Genomic DNA, 12903 nt, shown 5'->3' on the forward strand with positions numbered 1-12903 from the left:
GAACAAGTGGGACTTGCTAAACTCGGCACTGCCAACAAAATTTATCTCCATTGCCAGGGACCCGCCGCCCGGCTGTGACAACGGGCCTTCCTCCCTTATCTTCTTGCTTCACCATATCCCCAAAATACTCACCTTCTTGGGTCAACTTAGCCTGTATCCCATTACCCAGGCCACATTTGTGACAACTAACACAAAGGGTAACAATGGGAGGGCGGGTGGGACTCCGTTTTCTCTTTCCAAAATGGATACCCTCCTTAACCGCGCCTGCTTCAAATCCCATATGCTCCACCCCCAAATGCTAGATACTAAGCCCCAACTATTAACCCCTGTCTGGCAGTTTGTCCCGCCCAGTCATGAGCCCTTTTTCCAGCAATTGCTGTATCGGGCTTCCCTTGACTTGGGCAGGGCCAAATACCTGCCCTCCTTTTGCCCCAAGCTACTGGCCTAGAAATAATCACCACTTACAGCTTGTCCTTCGATTGGAAAATGTATTGGCCACAGCTTTATTACATAACATAAGCAATAAAATACATAAACATAAATATAAATAACAAGTAAATAATAACAGTATTAACAAGTATATTAACAAATACTAAACAGTAATCCTTCCAGCTCTGAAGTCCCTGGCAATGGGCCAAACTAAGTGCATGACAACCGTACCGGCCACCAGCCTCTCGTGCCTTCCAGCATGGTGGGTACGCAGGGTTGCATGCTTCAACCAAGGTATCAATATAACGTAACACCTCCCAGAGACCCATCGCTCTTAGAGAGGAAACATCCATAACCATGTCCCATTGAACAAGTGGGACTTGCTAAACTCGGCACTGCCAACAAAATTTATCTCCATTGCCAGGGACCCGCCACCGTATGAGGGACTTGAACTCCTTCAATCCCTCATACCCCTCCACATTTTCATAGCTACCTCCACCCCTTCTCTGAGGCCAAAATTAAAGATATCCAGGCCCACCTCGTTAAGGTGTACCCCATCCTGCCGGTAATACATCTGCTCTCCTTCTATCATCTTGTGTCTGACAGATATGCCCCCCTTTCGCTTCACAAACTTTGCCATGGTAGTGTTGATTTTTGACCTTACCTTGTCAAGTGCCTTCAATTCTCTCGCTTCCCTCCACACCAACCTAGGGACTATCTGAGACCATATTAGAATTAGCTTTGGTGCCCTATCCCAAACCTTTTTCAAATCCTTCTTCATCCTCTCTATAATGTTCTTCATGGGAATCTTACCGACATCATTGCCCCCAAGGTGCAGAAGAAGGACATCGGGAGGGCCCCTTTGTTCCAACTTCCTTGCCAAGCGATCTCTAAGCTGCCACCAAGACATGCCTCTGATCCCATCCCAATGAACCTTCACCGTTCCCCTTGGAAGCCCAAACCACCTACCACCTTCACGCTGCCCTGCTCGCTGCTCTGCCCAAAAGATGTAGGAATGCCCCATCGCCCAAACAACACACGGCCTTGTACCTGCGGGAGGGGAACAGAAAAATAGAAAAACTAGCAACCAAATGATAAAAAATTTTTGAAACCTTGTCAAACATGTTAACTTAAGCCAAGTGTGGTCTCACATACAGCTGAAACCGGTTGGATTCCCACCTCCCAATTCTACGTATCGTAGATTCGCCCAAACCGTTTCTGGCAGCCTCCGTTGCCGCCCCGATTCTGAATGAATGAGAGCTGTAATCCTTTGCAGCCAGACCCAATGCTGTGAGGCATTGCCGAAATACCGCAGTAAACTGAAATCTTGACAAAACCGACTCATCCTCATGGACCAATAACGACAACCGATGTGAGCTACGCACCTTACAAAAGTTAAGGAAGCATGAAACAGGACAAATCTTACACCCCAATACTTGATGAAGTTGAACTGACAACCCCCTGCCACCTTTGTCGGTTTTGGACTCAAAAATTCTCACCTGAATCACTGAACCACACCGCTCTACATGCCGCAGTTGGATTCCCCCTTCCTCCCTCTTGGTATTACTTACTAATTCTCCAATGCGGAAGGCACCAAAGAAGGCTAAGGAAAAAGCCAACTGGAATAATGTAACTTCATAACTCGATTTACAAACTTTATACAGCTGGTCAAAGAGGCCTTCCAGGATGCTAAAGGTGACCGGCCTGCGCGTGTCTATCGAGGGATGACCTCTCCGGCAGCCTTTCGCAACCTGCCGTACTACAAAACTCTTTGTGGCATCCTGAAAACCCTGCAGCTTAAAGAAAAAGGATAATGCTGCTAAGGCCTTTCCCATGCCTGCCTTGGAACGCTGTTCTTTACCATGCAGAAATAAAAACCACAGTACTAAATCCTCTCGCTCCTCTTTACCTAGGGGCCCTTGCACATACCTTTCCAGCTCTGCCCACTGACGCCATACCCTACTGTATGCCTCCCATGTGGCTGGGGCCAAGGAATTCCTTACGCAACTAGCCAAGTATCGAATGGGATCCTCCACAGAAAATCTGGGAAAGGGGTTGGAGACGCGGCTGCCCTCGGAGCCAATTGTCTGAAACGGTCCAGCTGAAAACGAGAAATGGCATCCGCTATTCCATTTAATAAGCCTGGTATATGTGTGGCTTTAAACCATATATTATTCTCTAGGCACTTAAGGACCAAAACCCGCAGTAAGTTGATTACTGGGGGGGAGGTAGCAGACAAATTGTTGATGGCCGCAACCACCGCCATATTATCAGAGTGAAAATTGACGGTCCTATTAGCCAGTTTACTGCCCCATACTGTTACCGCCAACACGACTGGGAATAGCTCGATGCATGCTAGGTTTTTGGTGAGCTGCGCCTCTACCCACTCCCTTGGCCAACCGCCCATGCACCACTGCCCTTGAAAGAAAGCACCAAAGCCACAGGAACCGGATGAATCTGTAAACAAATCTAACTCCTCATTGGCCTCTGCCTCCCTTAACCAAAGAGAACATCCATTATAGTTTGCTAGAAACCTCTGCCAGACTACCAGGTCCGCTTTGTGTTGCTTATTGAGCCTAATGAAGTGATGCGGCTTCTCAACCCCTGATGTAGCCCGTGCTAGCCTCCGGCAGAAGATCCTCCCCATGGGCATTATCCTGCAGGCAAAGTTTAATTTTCCTAGTAAGGACTGCAGCTGCCTTAATGTCACCTTCCTTGCCTGTATGGTGTAGTCAATTAAGTTTTTTAAATCCTCAATCTTTTCTTGGGGTAGCCTGCACTGCATTTTTAAAGAATCAATCTCAATTCCCAAGAATTTTAGGATGCAAGAGGGACCTTCTGTTTTATCCTTGGCTACTGGGACCCCAAACTTCTGAAACACAGACAACAAAGCCTCCAGCGTCACCCTACACTCACTCGTTCTTGGCTTGCCAACGCAGAGAAAGTCATCCAAATAATGGATGACTGCTCTCGACCCCGTCTCTTTCCTTATCACCCACTCCAAGAAGGAGCTGAACGCTTCGAAGAATGAGCATGAGATTGAGCAGCCCATGGGAAGACACCTATCTATGTAAATATTTCCTTCAAACTTACAACCTAGCAAGTGCAAACAATCCGGGTGAACCGGCAAAAGGCGAAAAGCCGACTCAATGTCGACTTTCGCCATTAGGGCTCCCTGGCCATTGGCCCTCACTAGCCGTACTGCCATATCAAATGATGTATATGTCACTTTCGCCAAATCCTCATCTATGCCATCATTGACCGAGGTGCCCTGTGGATGAGACAGGTGATGGATCAGGCGAAATTTGCCAGCCTCTTTCTTGGGCACCACACCTAGTGGTGAGAAGCGCAGGTTCGGTATGGGTGAAAACTTAAAGGGGCCTGCCATTCTGCCCAACTCTATTTCTTTTCCAAGTTTTTCCTTAATTACCCCTGGGTGGTCTAAGGCTGACCGTAAGTTCTTACAATCACGCCCTGGCATACCTTGCTGAAATGGAATAAAAAAACCATAAACAAAACCATCCCTAATTAAAGTGGCCTTATCCCTGTTGGGATACTCTGCTAGCCAGGGTAGCATTTCACTTACCCTGACTGGACTCCTCCCTTTTGCTAACGGTGTCCCCTGGCTTAGAACTTCCCTGCTTTTGTTTCTTAAAACATCGAGAGGCTGGGTGGTTGGTTCCCCCGCAACCGGAACACTCATGCTTGTATTTGCAGGTTCCCCCCCACTTACACTGGGTTTCGTTATACTGCCAGCAGACGCCTTTTTTATGATAGGCCGACGGACCTGCAGTAGCGGATCCGCCGGCACCCGCCTGAAAGGGGTTTTGGGCCATACTGGTTGCTGAGGTAGTTGGCTGGGCTTTCTGAGCTGTCATCAGCCGCATCCAGAGGCCTATGTCCCTATGGTCCCACTGTATTGACTGACGCACCGACATGCGCTGACGAAACTGCTCGTCGTATTTAAGCCATGCGGTGCCCCCATACCCCCTGTGTGCCTCCCAAATACTGTCTAGGTAACAAAATAACCCTGAACAGGTGTCAGAGTGTTTCTCCCCTATGACACTGGCCAATATTGAGAAGGCTTGGAGCCAATTCCCAAAGGTCCGAGGAATCAGCCGATATCTCCGTCTATCCTCGTCCTCCTCCTTGCGGTGCTCTTTCCCTTTCTCCCACTTTTCTATATTAAATCTCTCAAGGGGCAGTAGTGTAAAAATGTCTATGTATTCCCGTTTCCAAATTTTTTCTCTTGTCTCGGGTTTCAGGTGTGCACCCAGGGGGCCCTCAAAACAAATGTAGGTGCTGCCCTTTGCTGAATCAGAGATTGGTATTGGCTTACCAGCCTCTTCCTTTTTTTGACCCTCATCCTTCTTTTGTTCTGGTTCCTTATTTGTCAGAGGCGAGTTTGCCACGGACACCCCCTCCCCTGTATTGCTAGCCTGTACAGGTGCCGGCCCTGTTTGTGTGGGTGCTGTGGCTTCCACCTCCCTATTGGGCCCCCCAGGGGACCCCGCCGGTACACTTGCGGCCTCCCAGACTGCTGTTGGGCGGCTGCCTTCTGCATTTACCCCTTGCCATTTTGCTAATAGTTCCTGTAGCCCCCTCATGAACCCTCTCAAGCTGGCATCACTGCTCCCTGCTACTTCTCCTGTTGCCACACTTTCCCTTAATACCGTATTCGTTAGCTCACCCCTTGATGCCACTGTCGAAGTGGGCCCCGCTGCTCCTATGGCTACAGGTGTGTCTCCTGCACTGCTTGTGCCTGCTGTTGTGCTGGGTCTCTGCGCTCCTCCTGTTGCTTCTGCGCTGCTGACCTCTTCCTGTCCGCGTAACCCGTGTCTTGCCGCCGCCTGTGGGGGTAAAAGTATAGAGGAGACCCCTCCAGCCCAGCAACCCCCCGCAAGGGGTGCCTCATTACCTGCCCTTACAGGTTCTCCTCTCACCCCAGCACAGCTCGGTCCTGAACTGGCCACTCTTCCCCCGGCCTCTCTGCTCCCCGCGTTAGGCCCTCCATCCATGTGCTCTGGGTCCCCGCTCCGTTCGGTGTCCCTCTGTGGATGTAAAAGGATAGAGGAGACCTCACCAGCCCAGCTACCCCCAACCGGGGGTGCCTCCATACTCACCCTTGCTGGCTCTCCTCTCCCACAAGCACAGTCCCTGCAGGGACTGGCCACACTTCCTCTGGCACCCGCTCTCCCTGCTGTGGGCCTTCTGCCTTGGTGTTGCTGCTCTTCACTCCTTCCCCCATCTCGCTGGGTCACCTCTGCTCCTTCTGGTCTGGTCACCCCCTCCATGCTGGCTCCCTGTCTCCTGCCTGCTGGTTCCCTCCGGTTGGTGCCTGGTCTGGGTTCTGGTCTGGGCCCGCCTCCTCGTGCACTGAGGGTTCCCGCGCCGCCATCTTGGTCCCCTGCTGCTTGTCTTGTGCCTGCCCGGCTTCTCTGACCTGCTCCTTCCTTGCTGCTAGCCCCCCTTCTTCCCCCCTGCTGCTGCTTCTTACCGGCTCCTCTCTTCTCTGCAGGGGGTGACTCATCGTTGCTCCCGGGGCCTGGTGGGGGGGAGGGGCTCCTCCTCCTTCTCCTCTGACTCACCCTGCTGCTTACTGAGGGACTTAACCGTTCGGGTGGACGGGTTCTCCTCCTGCTGGATGGGCCAGGGGGTTGTGCTGCCAGCTGCTGCCTTATCCAACCTTCTCCTTGTTCTTCAGCTTGGGCACGGATCCTTGCTAAAAGCTCTTCTAAAGCTGCCATCTCAGGTACTCACAGGCTGTCCTACCACTCCGTTTTCTCTTTCCAAAATGGATACCCTCCTTAACCGCGCCTGCTTCAAATCCCATATGCTCCACCCCCAAATGCTAGATACTAAGCCCCAACTATTAACCCCTGTCTGGCAGTTTGTCCCGCCCAGTCATGAGCCCTTTTTCCAGCAATTGCTGTATCGGGCTTCCCTTTCTGTTTAACAGGTCCCATACCTGTATTATTAATGGTGCTAATGGTGTTAAGATACACAGTATCTGTGCCAAGCTGATTATTCTTTATGATTGTTTATCATGTAGCACTGATCTTAACAGGCAAGGTGTAAGCCTGATTCACTGGTGAGGCAATATGTTACTCAACCCTCAGGGAATCCACTGACGCTGGTGCTTCTGGTGTGAGAAACATGAAACTGCCCCAGGAAAAAGTAGTGCAGCACTGTACTGCCATATTACTTATGTTTCTCTGGTGTCCCTAATTGGTTGCATTGTGACATTTTTTTAAACCAACTATGGAATTGATAGTGTGTCTGCATTTGCAAAAGTTCACAAATTCCTAAACCCACCAATGTAATGGACTAAACATTATTATTTTGCCAGTATGATGTAGAATGAACTGTTAAACTTCCTACAAAAATGTATTCAAAATGGTCAATCATCCACTGAGCAGTATCTATTCTAATTCTTTTAGAAAATTATCTGCAAAATATATACTAATGTTTCTACTGCAGGTGAGAAAGCACATTAAAATGATCTCTGTGGTAATATATTTTGAGTTTATAACCTGAATCCTTTCAGATAACACACCAAAAAATAAAATAAATTATCAATTGTTTTGCTATTCAAAAAAACAAGAGTATGGAGTTTAGCTTGAAGCACATGGGGTTCCATTACTTGGCAGTGCAACATATTTCTGGAGATAGTATACTACTGCAATAACACTGAGTCACATACTTAGCAACTGAATATCAGGCTAAGTCAATTTATAATGACTGGATTACTCCATAAACTTTTTTTTATTTGACTGTGGTAAAAAATACAGGTCTACCAAAGAAGAGTTATGAATTAATGATTGTACATGCCGTTGGAAAGGACTTTTGATGCATTTTTGTTAAGACAGATACATTCAGATTGAAAAGGGAATTAAAATGCTCCAAAAGATGAGGTTATCTTAGCCAATAAAAGTATCACCTCTTAACTTTTGTTATTAATTTATTTCAAAAGGGTTGCCCTGTGACAGATACATTCCTCATACATTTTCTATTACTGTCTTTTATTACATTCCCAGATTAGGTTTTTTTTAAGCAACTTGAAATTTAGGAACAGATTTATGAAAGCTCAAAACTTTCTGCTCTAGCAACCATAAAGTAAACCCTGCAACTCAGGGTTTCAGGTGAAAAAAACCTTGTTAGTTGAGGCACCTTTCCCCAAGCAGGCTTTCTTAAAGGGCATTTATAGTTTTTATAGTTTTAATTACTGTATTAAACTGTTCACAATGCAAATAATTAACTCTACCATTTAACATTGTGTATTTGAACCAATAAATGTATTTTTTTTAGTTGTAATATTGGTATGTAGGCAGCCATCTCAGTTCATTGTGCCAGAGTCTGAGCTTTCAGAAGGAGCCAGCATTACACAATAGAACTGCTTTCAGATAAGCTATTGTTTCTCCTACTCAGTGTATCTGATGGAGTCATCATTTGGCTGAGCTGGACTTGGATTTTTACTGTTGAGCTGTTATCTTGCTACCTTCCCATTGTTCTGCTGATCAGCTACGGGGGGGGGGGGGGGGGGGGGGAGGGAGGTGATAGCACTCTAACTTACAGTGCAGCAGTGAAGTGTGACTGTTAATCAGAGCAAGTTTAATAATAATATAAAATATGATGGACATCTAATATATTAGTGTATCTAGACTTAAACTTTAACTTGAACTGACATGTACTTTAAGGGGCACATTTACTAAGATGCATTTTTTTCTGGCCTTGAAACACGATATGGTATAAATTTGAAGTAATCACAATAATTTCTGCAGTTCTAAAATGTCTCAACAATGTTCGTATAAAAATATTGCAATTGTGTTCCAAAAGTAACAATTTTTGGGCCGAAAAGTTCACCACTAAAACAGTTGTGGCTTTGAAACCTTCCATTGCTGGCTTTAGAAGCCTTCCATAGGACTCAATGGCACTCGACAGATCAAACCTGGGAAAAATACAGTCCCGATGAAAGTGTAACTAAAGCGTTAACGAATTTTCGTATTCTTTGTGCAAAATACGATTTTGCGAAATTTACAGAAAACCACAAAAAATGTGGAATTTTATGAAAATTTTTGCATACATTCCGAAATATTCTATAATTTAGAAAAAATACGAATATATCTCAAAATTGTTTAGTAAATGGCACCCTTAGTCTGCAAAGATTTAAGTCTCACAGGGTTCTTCATCTGATTAAGAATGAAATAACCCACTGAAGATGAAGATGAAAGATGTATTACTTTGAACCACATGTTGCCACATCTAATTGCTGCTATACTATCCAGCTGTTGCTTTTCGCTATCGATCAACTAAAAGGATCCAACTAGCAACAATAACATTAATAAAAAACAATATTCTGTATTTTAAAAATTTTGGAAGAATATTTATAAAATGTGGTGATGATTTCCAACAGGTCATAAAATATAGAAAGGCAAGAAACAATCAATGCACAAAACTCTCTTCTTTTTTGCAATGGAAGAGATATCTACTCAAGTACAAGGACAATGCCACATAAGGCATCAGTGGGCAGATTTGCAGGCAACATTGAAATCAGATTAAATAAGTTTCATAAGTTGCGTTGCATATCACCTTCATAGGGTATTGATTTCCTGACTCCTCCCCACAAAACTACAAAGAAAATTATCTACATTTCTATTTGGGTGTATAACTGGATGTAACTTTTCCACATGTTATGCATCTACTGCAGTTAAGGTTTTTAGTGAACAAGACAAAATAAACAATAATGCAATAGCCCCTTTATAAGAAAATAAGTTAATGATTTCTATCTAGTTCAGGAAGATTAATGATAACCCTTTTTTTATTCTTTTCAAAATGTCCACATTCAAAGCATTTTTGTCATATGAAGGATACTGACAACTAGGGAGCATTGTGAATCACGGCATCATAAACACATGGCAAATAGTTTTTTTATAAATGGATGCAGTACTAATTTGTCACTCTTTAAAATGTATTACATGCCCCATGTAGAAATGTCAAAATAATTATACACCCACCCCTACATAAACTTATAATGCATTCCATCACTTCTGGTGAGGTACAGTAAGACAGTTCAAAACAAACATTGTATGGATACGGGATAAAGCATTTTGTGTGAAATGACATGATAATTGGAATGGGTTCTCCAAAATGCAATTTTGCATAATACAAGATAAAAGGTGTTATTTATGTTGAAGAACTTATTACTTTGCACACTGCATTCTGCTGTTACAGAATGGCTTCAGGCTCTGTGCTTTGTTGTAAAGGGCAGATATCTTCGACTGGCCCATTGATTTGATTCCTGCATTAGGGAGTGCTCTTTTCAAGAGGTGTAGGGGGGGGGGGCTCTTAGACGTTCCTCTTCCCACCCCGTACCTGTCTCATAACTTGTGCATCATTCAGATAATGCATATTACTTGCCTTAAAGGAACAGTAACACCAAAAAAGTAAGTTGTTTTTTAAGTAATTCAAATACACTGCTCAAAAAAATAAAGGGAACACAAAAATAAGACATCCTAGATCTGAATGAATAAAATATTCTTATTAAACACTTTGGGCCCGATTCACTAAAGTCCGAAATAAGGAGTGCTATTTATAGCATGCGTTAAAAATCTTATCACTTCTTATTTTTCGCTCGATTCACTAAAAGGACACTTGTCATAATTAAGAAGCGATGTTCTTGGCGTTATTTATCTTACGATGACATATTTTATTGAAAAAAAATATGCGATAAGCGTTATAGGGGCCGATTCACTAAAGGTCAATAACGCTTATCGCATAGTTTTTTTCATTAAAAAGCATGCGATAATTAAGTACCGATTCATCAAAGTCATTTCGCATGTGTTAATCCGCATATCGCATGCACAAAAAAAACGCATTGCGTTAATTAGCGAATAGAAATAGTACTAACGCATGATTCACAAACACATATGAAGCGTTAAACGTGCAAAATATCGTGTTAATCTGTCTGAATATTAACCCTACTTGGGGCAGGCGGTACTTAAAGAAAATTGCGGTTCGTGAGTAGAGATGTAGCGAACTGTTCGCCGGCGAACTAATTCGCGCCAACATCGGGTGTTCGCAAGTCCGCAAATTCGCGAACTTTTCGTGATGTTCGCAATTTGGGTTCGCCGGCACCGAAAAAATCGCAAAACTTACGATAACGGTACGAATTCTCCGAAAAAATCGCAAAACTTACGATAACGGTACGAAAAAGTCGCAAAACTTACGATAACGTTACGAATGATCCGAAACAGTCGCAAAACTTACGATAACGTTACGAAAGCTCCGAAAAAGTCGCAAAACTTACGATAACGTTACGAAAGCTCCGAAAAAGTCGCAAAACTTACGATAACTTTACGAAAGCCCCGAAAAATACGAAAAAGTCGAAAAATTACCGATCATTTCGAAAAACGGCGTGTGTCAATTTTTCAGAGGTTTTTGCCCTTGATCCCCCTCCTGCATGCCACTGTCCAGGTCGTGGCACCCTTTAAACAACTTTAAAATCAGTTTTCTGGGCAGAAATGGCTTTTCTATTTTTTAAAGTTCGCCTTCCCATTGAAGTCTATGGGGTTCGCAAAGTTCGCGAATATTCGCAATTTTCGGCGGAAGTTCGCGAACAGGTTCGCGAACTTTTTTTTTGAGGTTCGCTACATCCCTATTCGTGAGCTATTGGCAACACAACATGGAGTTTGCAGTCATATTTTTTCAAGTATATGTTGGCCCTAGAGTGATGCAGCCTCCAGTTTTCAGGGAAATGGTGGTTTTCAGAAAGTAATGGTTACGTGCGTAATATATTGTGCTCTGCATAAAATATCGCGCGCTGTGTAATATCTTGTGCGCTGCGTAATATATTGCTTGAAAATATGTCATCGTAAGATAAATAACGCCAAGAACATCGCTTCTTAATTATGACAAGTGTCCTTTTAGTGAATCGAGTGAAAAATAAGAAGTGATAAGATTTTTAACGCATGCTATAAATAGCACTCCTTATTTCGGACTTTAGTGAATCGGGCCCTTTGTTCTTTACACAGTTGAATGTGCTGACAACAAAATCACACAAAAATTATCAATAGAAATCAAATTTATCAACCCATGGAGGTCTGGATTTTTGAGTCACACTCAAAAATAAAGTGGAAAAAAACACTGATCCAACTTTGATGTAATGTCCTTAAAAGAAATAAAATGAGGCTCAGTAGTGTGTGTGGCCTCCACGTGCCTGTATGACCTCCCTACAATGCCTGGGCATGCTCCTGATGAGGTGGCGGATGGTCTCCTGAGGGATCTCCTTCCAGGCCTAGACTAAAGCATCCACCAACTCCTGGGCAGTCTGGAGTAACCTAGGGCCAACCGTACCAGCATATGGTCTCACAAGGGGTCTGAGGATCTCATCTCGGTACCTAATGATAGTCAGGTTAACTTTGGTGAGCACATGGAGGGCTGTGCGGCCCCCCAAAGGAATGCCACCCCACACCATTACTGACCCACTGCCAAACCAGTCATGCTGTAGGATGTTGCAGGCAGCAGAACGTTCTCTCCAGGTCTCCAGGCTCTGTCACGTGTCACGTGCTCAGTGTGAACCTGCTTTCATCTGTGAAGAGTACAGGGCGCCAGTGACGAATTTGCCAATCTTGGTGTTCTCTGGCAAATGCCAAACGTCCTGCATGGTGTTGGGCTGTAAGCACAACCCCCACCTGTGGACGTCGGATCCTCAAAACCCCCTTATGGAGTCTGTTTCTGACCGTTTGAGCAGACACATGCACATTTGTGGCCCGCTGGAGGTCATTTTGCAAGGCTCTGGCAGTGCTCCTCCTGTTCCTCCTTGCAAAAAGGTGGAGGTAGCAGTCCTGCTGCTGGGTTGTTGCCCTCCTACGGCTTCCTCCACGTCTCCTGATGTACTGGCCTGTCTCCTTGTAGTGCCTCCATGCTCTGGACACTAAGCTGACAGACCCAGCAAATCTTCTTGCCACAGCTCGCACTGATGTGCCATCCTGGATGAGCTGCACTACCTGAGCCATTTGTGTGGGTTGTAGACTCCGTCTGATGCTACCACTGAGTGGTGAAGTGAAAGCAGCCAACATTCAAAAGTGACCAAAACATCAGCCAGAAAGCATAGCAACTGAGAAGTGATCTGTAGTGATGAGCGAATCTGTTCCATTTCGCTTCGGCGAAAAATTCGTGAATCTTTCAAAAGATCCGCAAAACGGCGAAAAACTCGCGAAACAGCGAAAATGTCGTGCGACCAAAAAAATTGTTGCCCGCGACTAATCTTTTGTCGCCCGCGGCTATTATTTTGTCGCGTGGCTATTGTTTCGTCGTCCGCGGCTATTATTTTGTTGTGCGGCTATTGTTTCGTCACCAGCGGCTATTGTTTTGTCGCACGGCTATTGTTTCGTCGCCCGCGGCTATTATTTTGTCGCGCGGCTATTATTTCATCGCCCGAAACATTTCGCCCATCAATAGTGAACTGTGGTCACC

At 45.0% G+C, this 12903-nt stretch overlaps 1 protein-coding gene across 2 annotated transcripts; it reads right to left on the minus strand.

The window, feature by feature from the left end:
- Positions 1-526: 526 nt before the first annotated feature.
- LOC116406780 (collagen alpha-2(I) chain) lies at positions 527-6369 on the minus strand. Of its 2 annotated transcripts, none has more exons than XM_031891677.1 (2): positions 5120-6369; positions 527-1479 (listed from the first exon to the last, which is right to left on the minus strand). In XM_031891677.1, exons 1-2 carry the CDS (start codon positions 6174-6176, stop codon positions 887-889), a joined length of 1650 nt encoding a protein of 549 aa, XP_031747537.1. In that variant the 5' UTR covers positions 6177-6369; the 3' UTR covers positions 527-886. The 2 variants fall into 2 exon arrangements, with proteins under 2 accessions (XP_031747537.1, XP_031747536.1); XM_031891676.1 differs by having other exon boundaries at positions 527-2530.
- Positions 6370-12903: the final 6534 nt, after the last annotated feature.

Source organism: Xenopus tropicalis, chromosome 8, assembly GCF_000004195.4.
Source record: "Xenopus tropicalis strain Nigerian chromosome 8, UCB_Xtro_10.0, whole genome shotgun sequence".
Lineage (NCBI taxonomy): Eukaryota > Metazoa > Chordata > Amphibia > Anura > Pipidae > Xenopus > Xenopus tropicalis.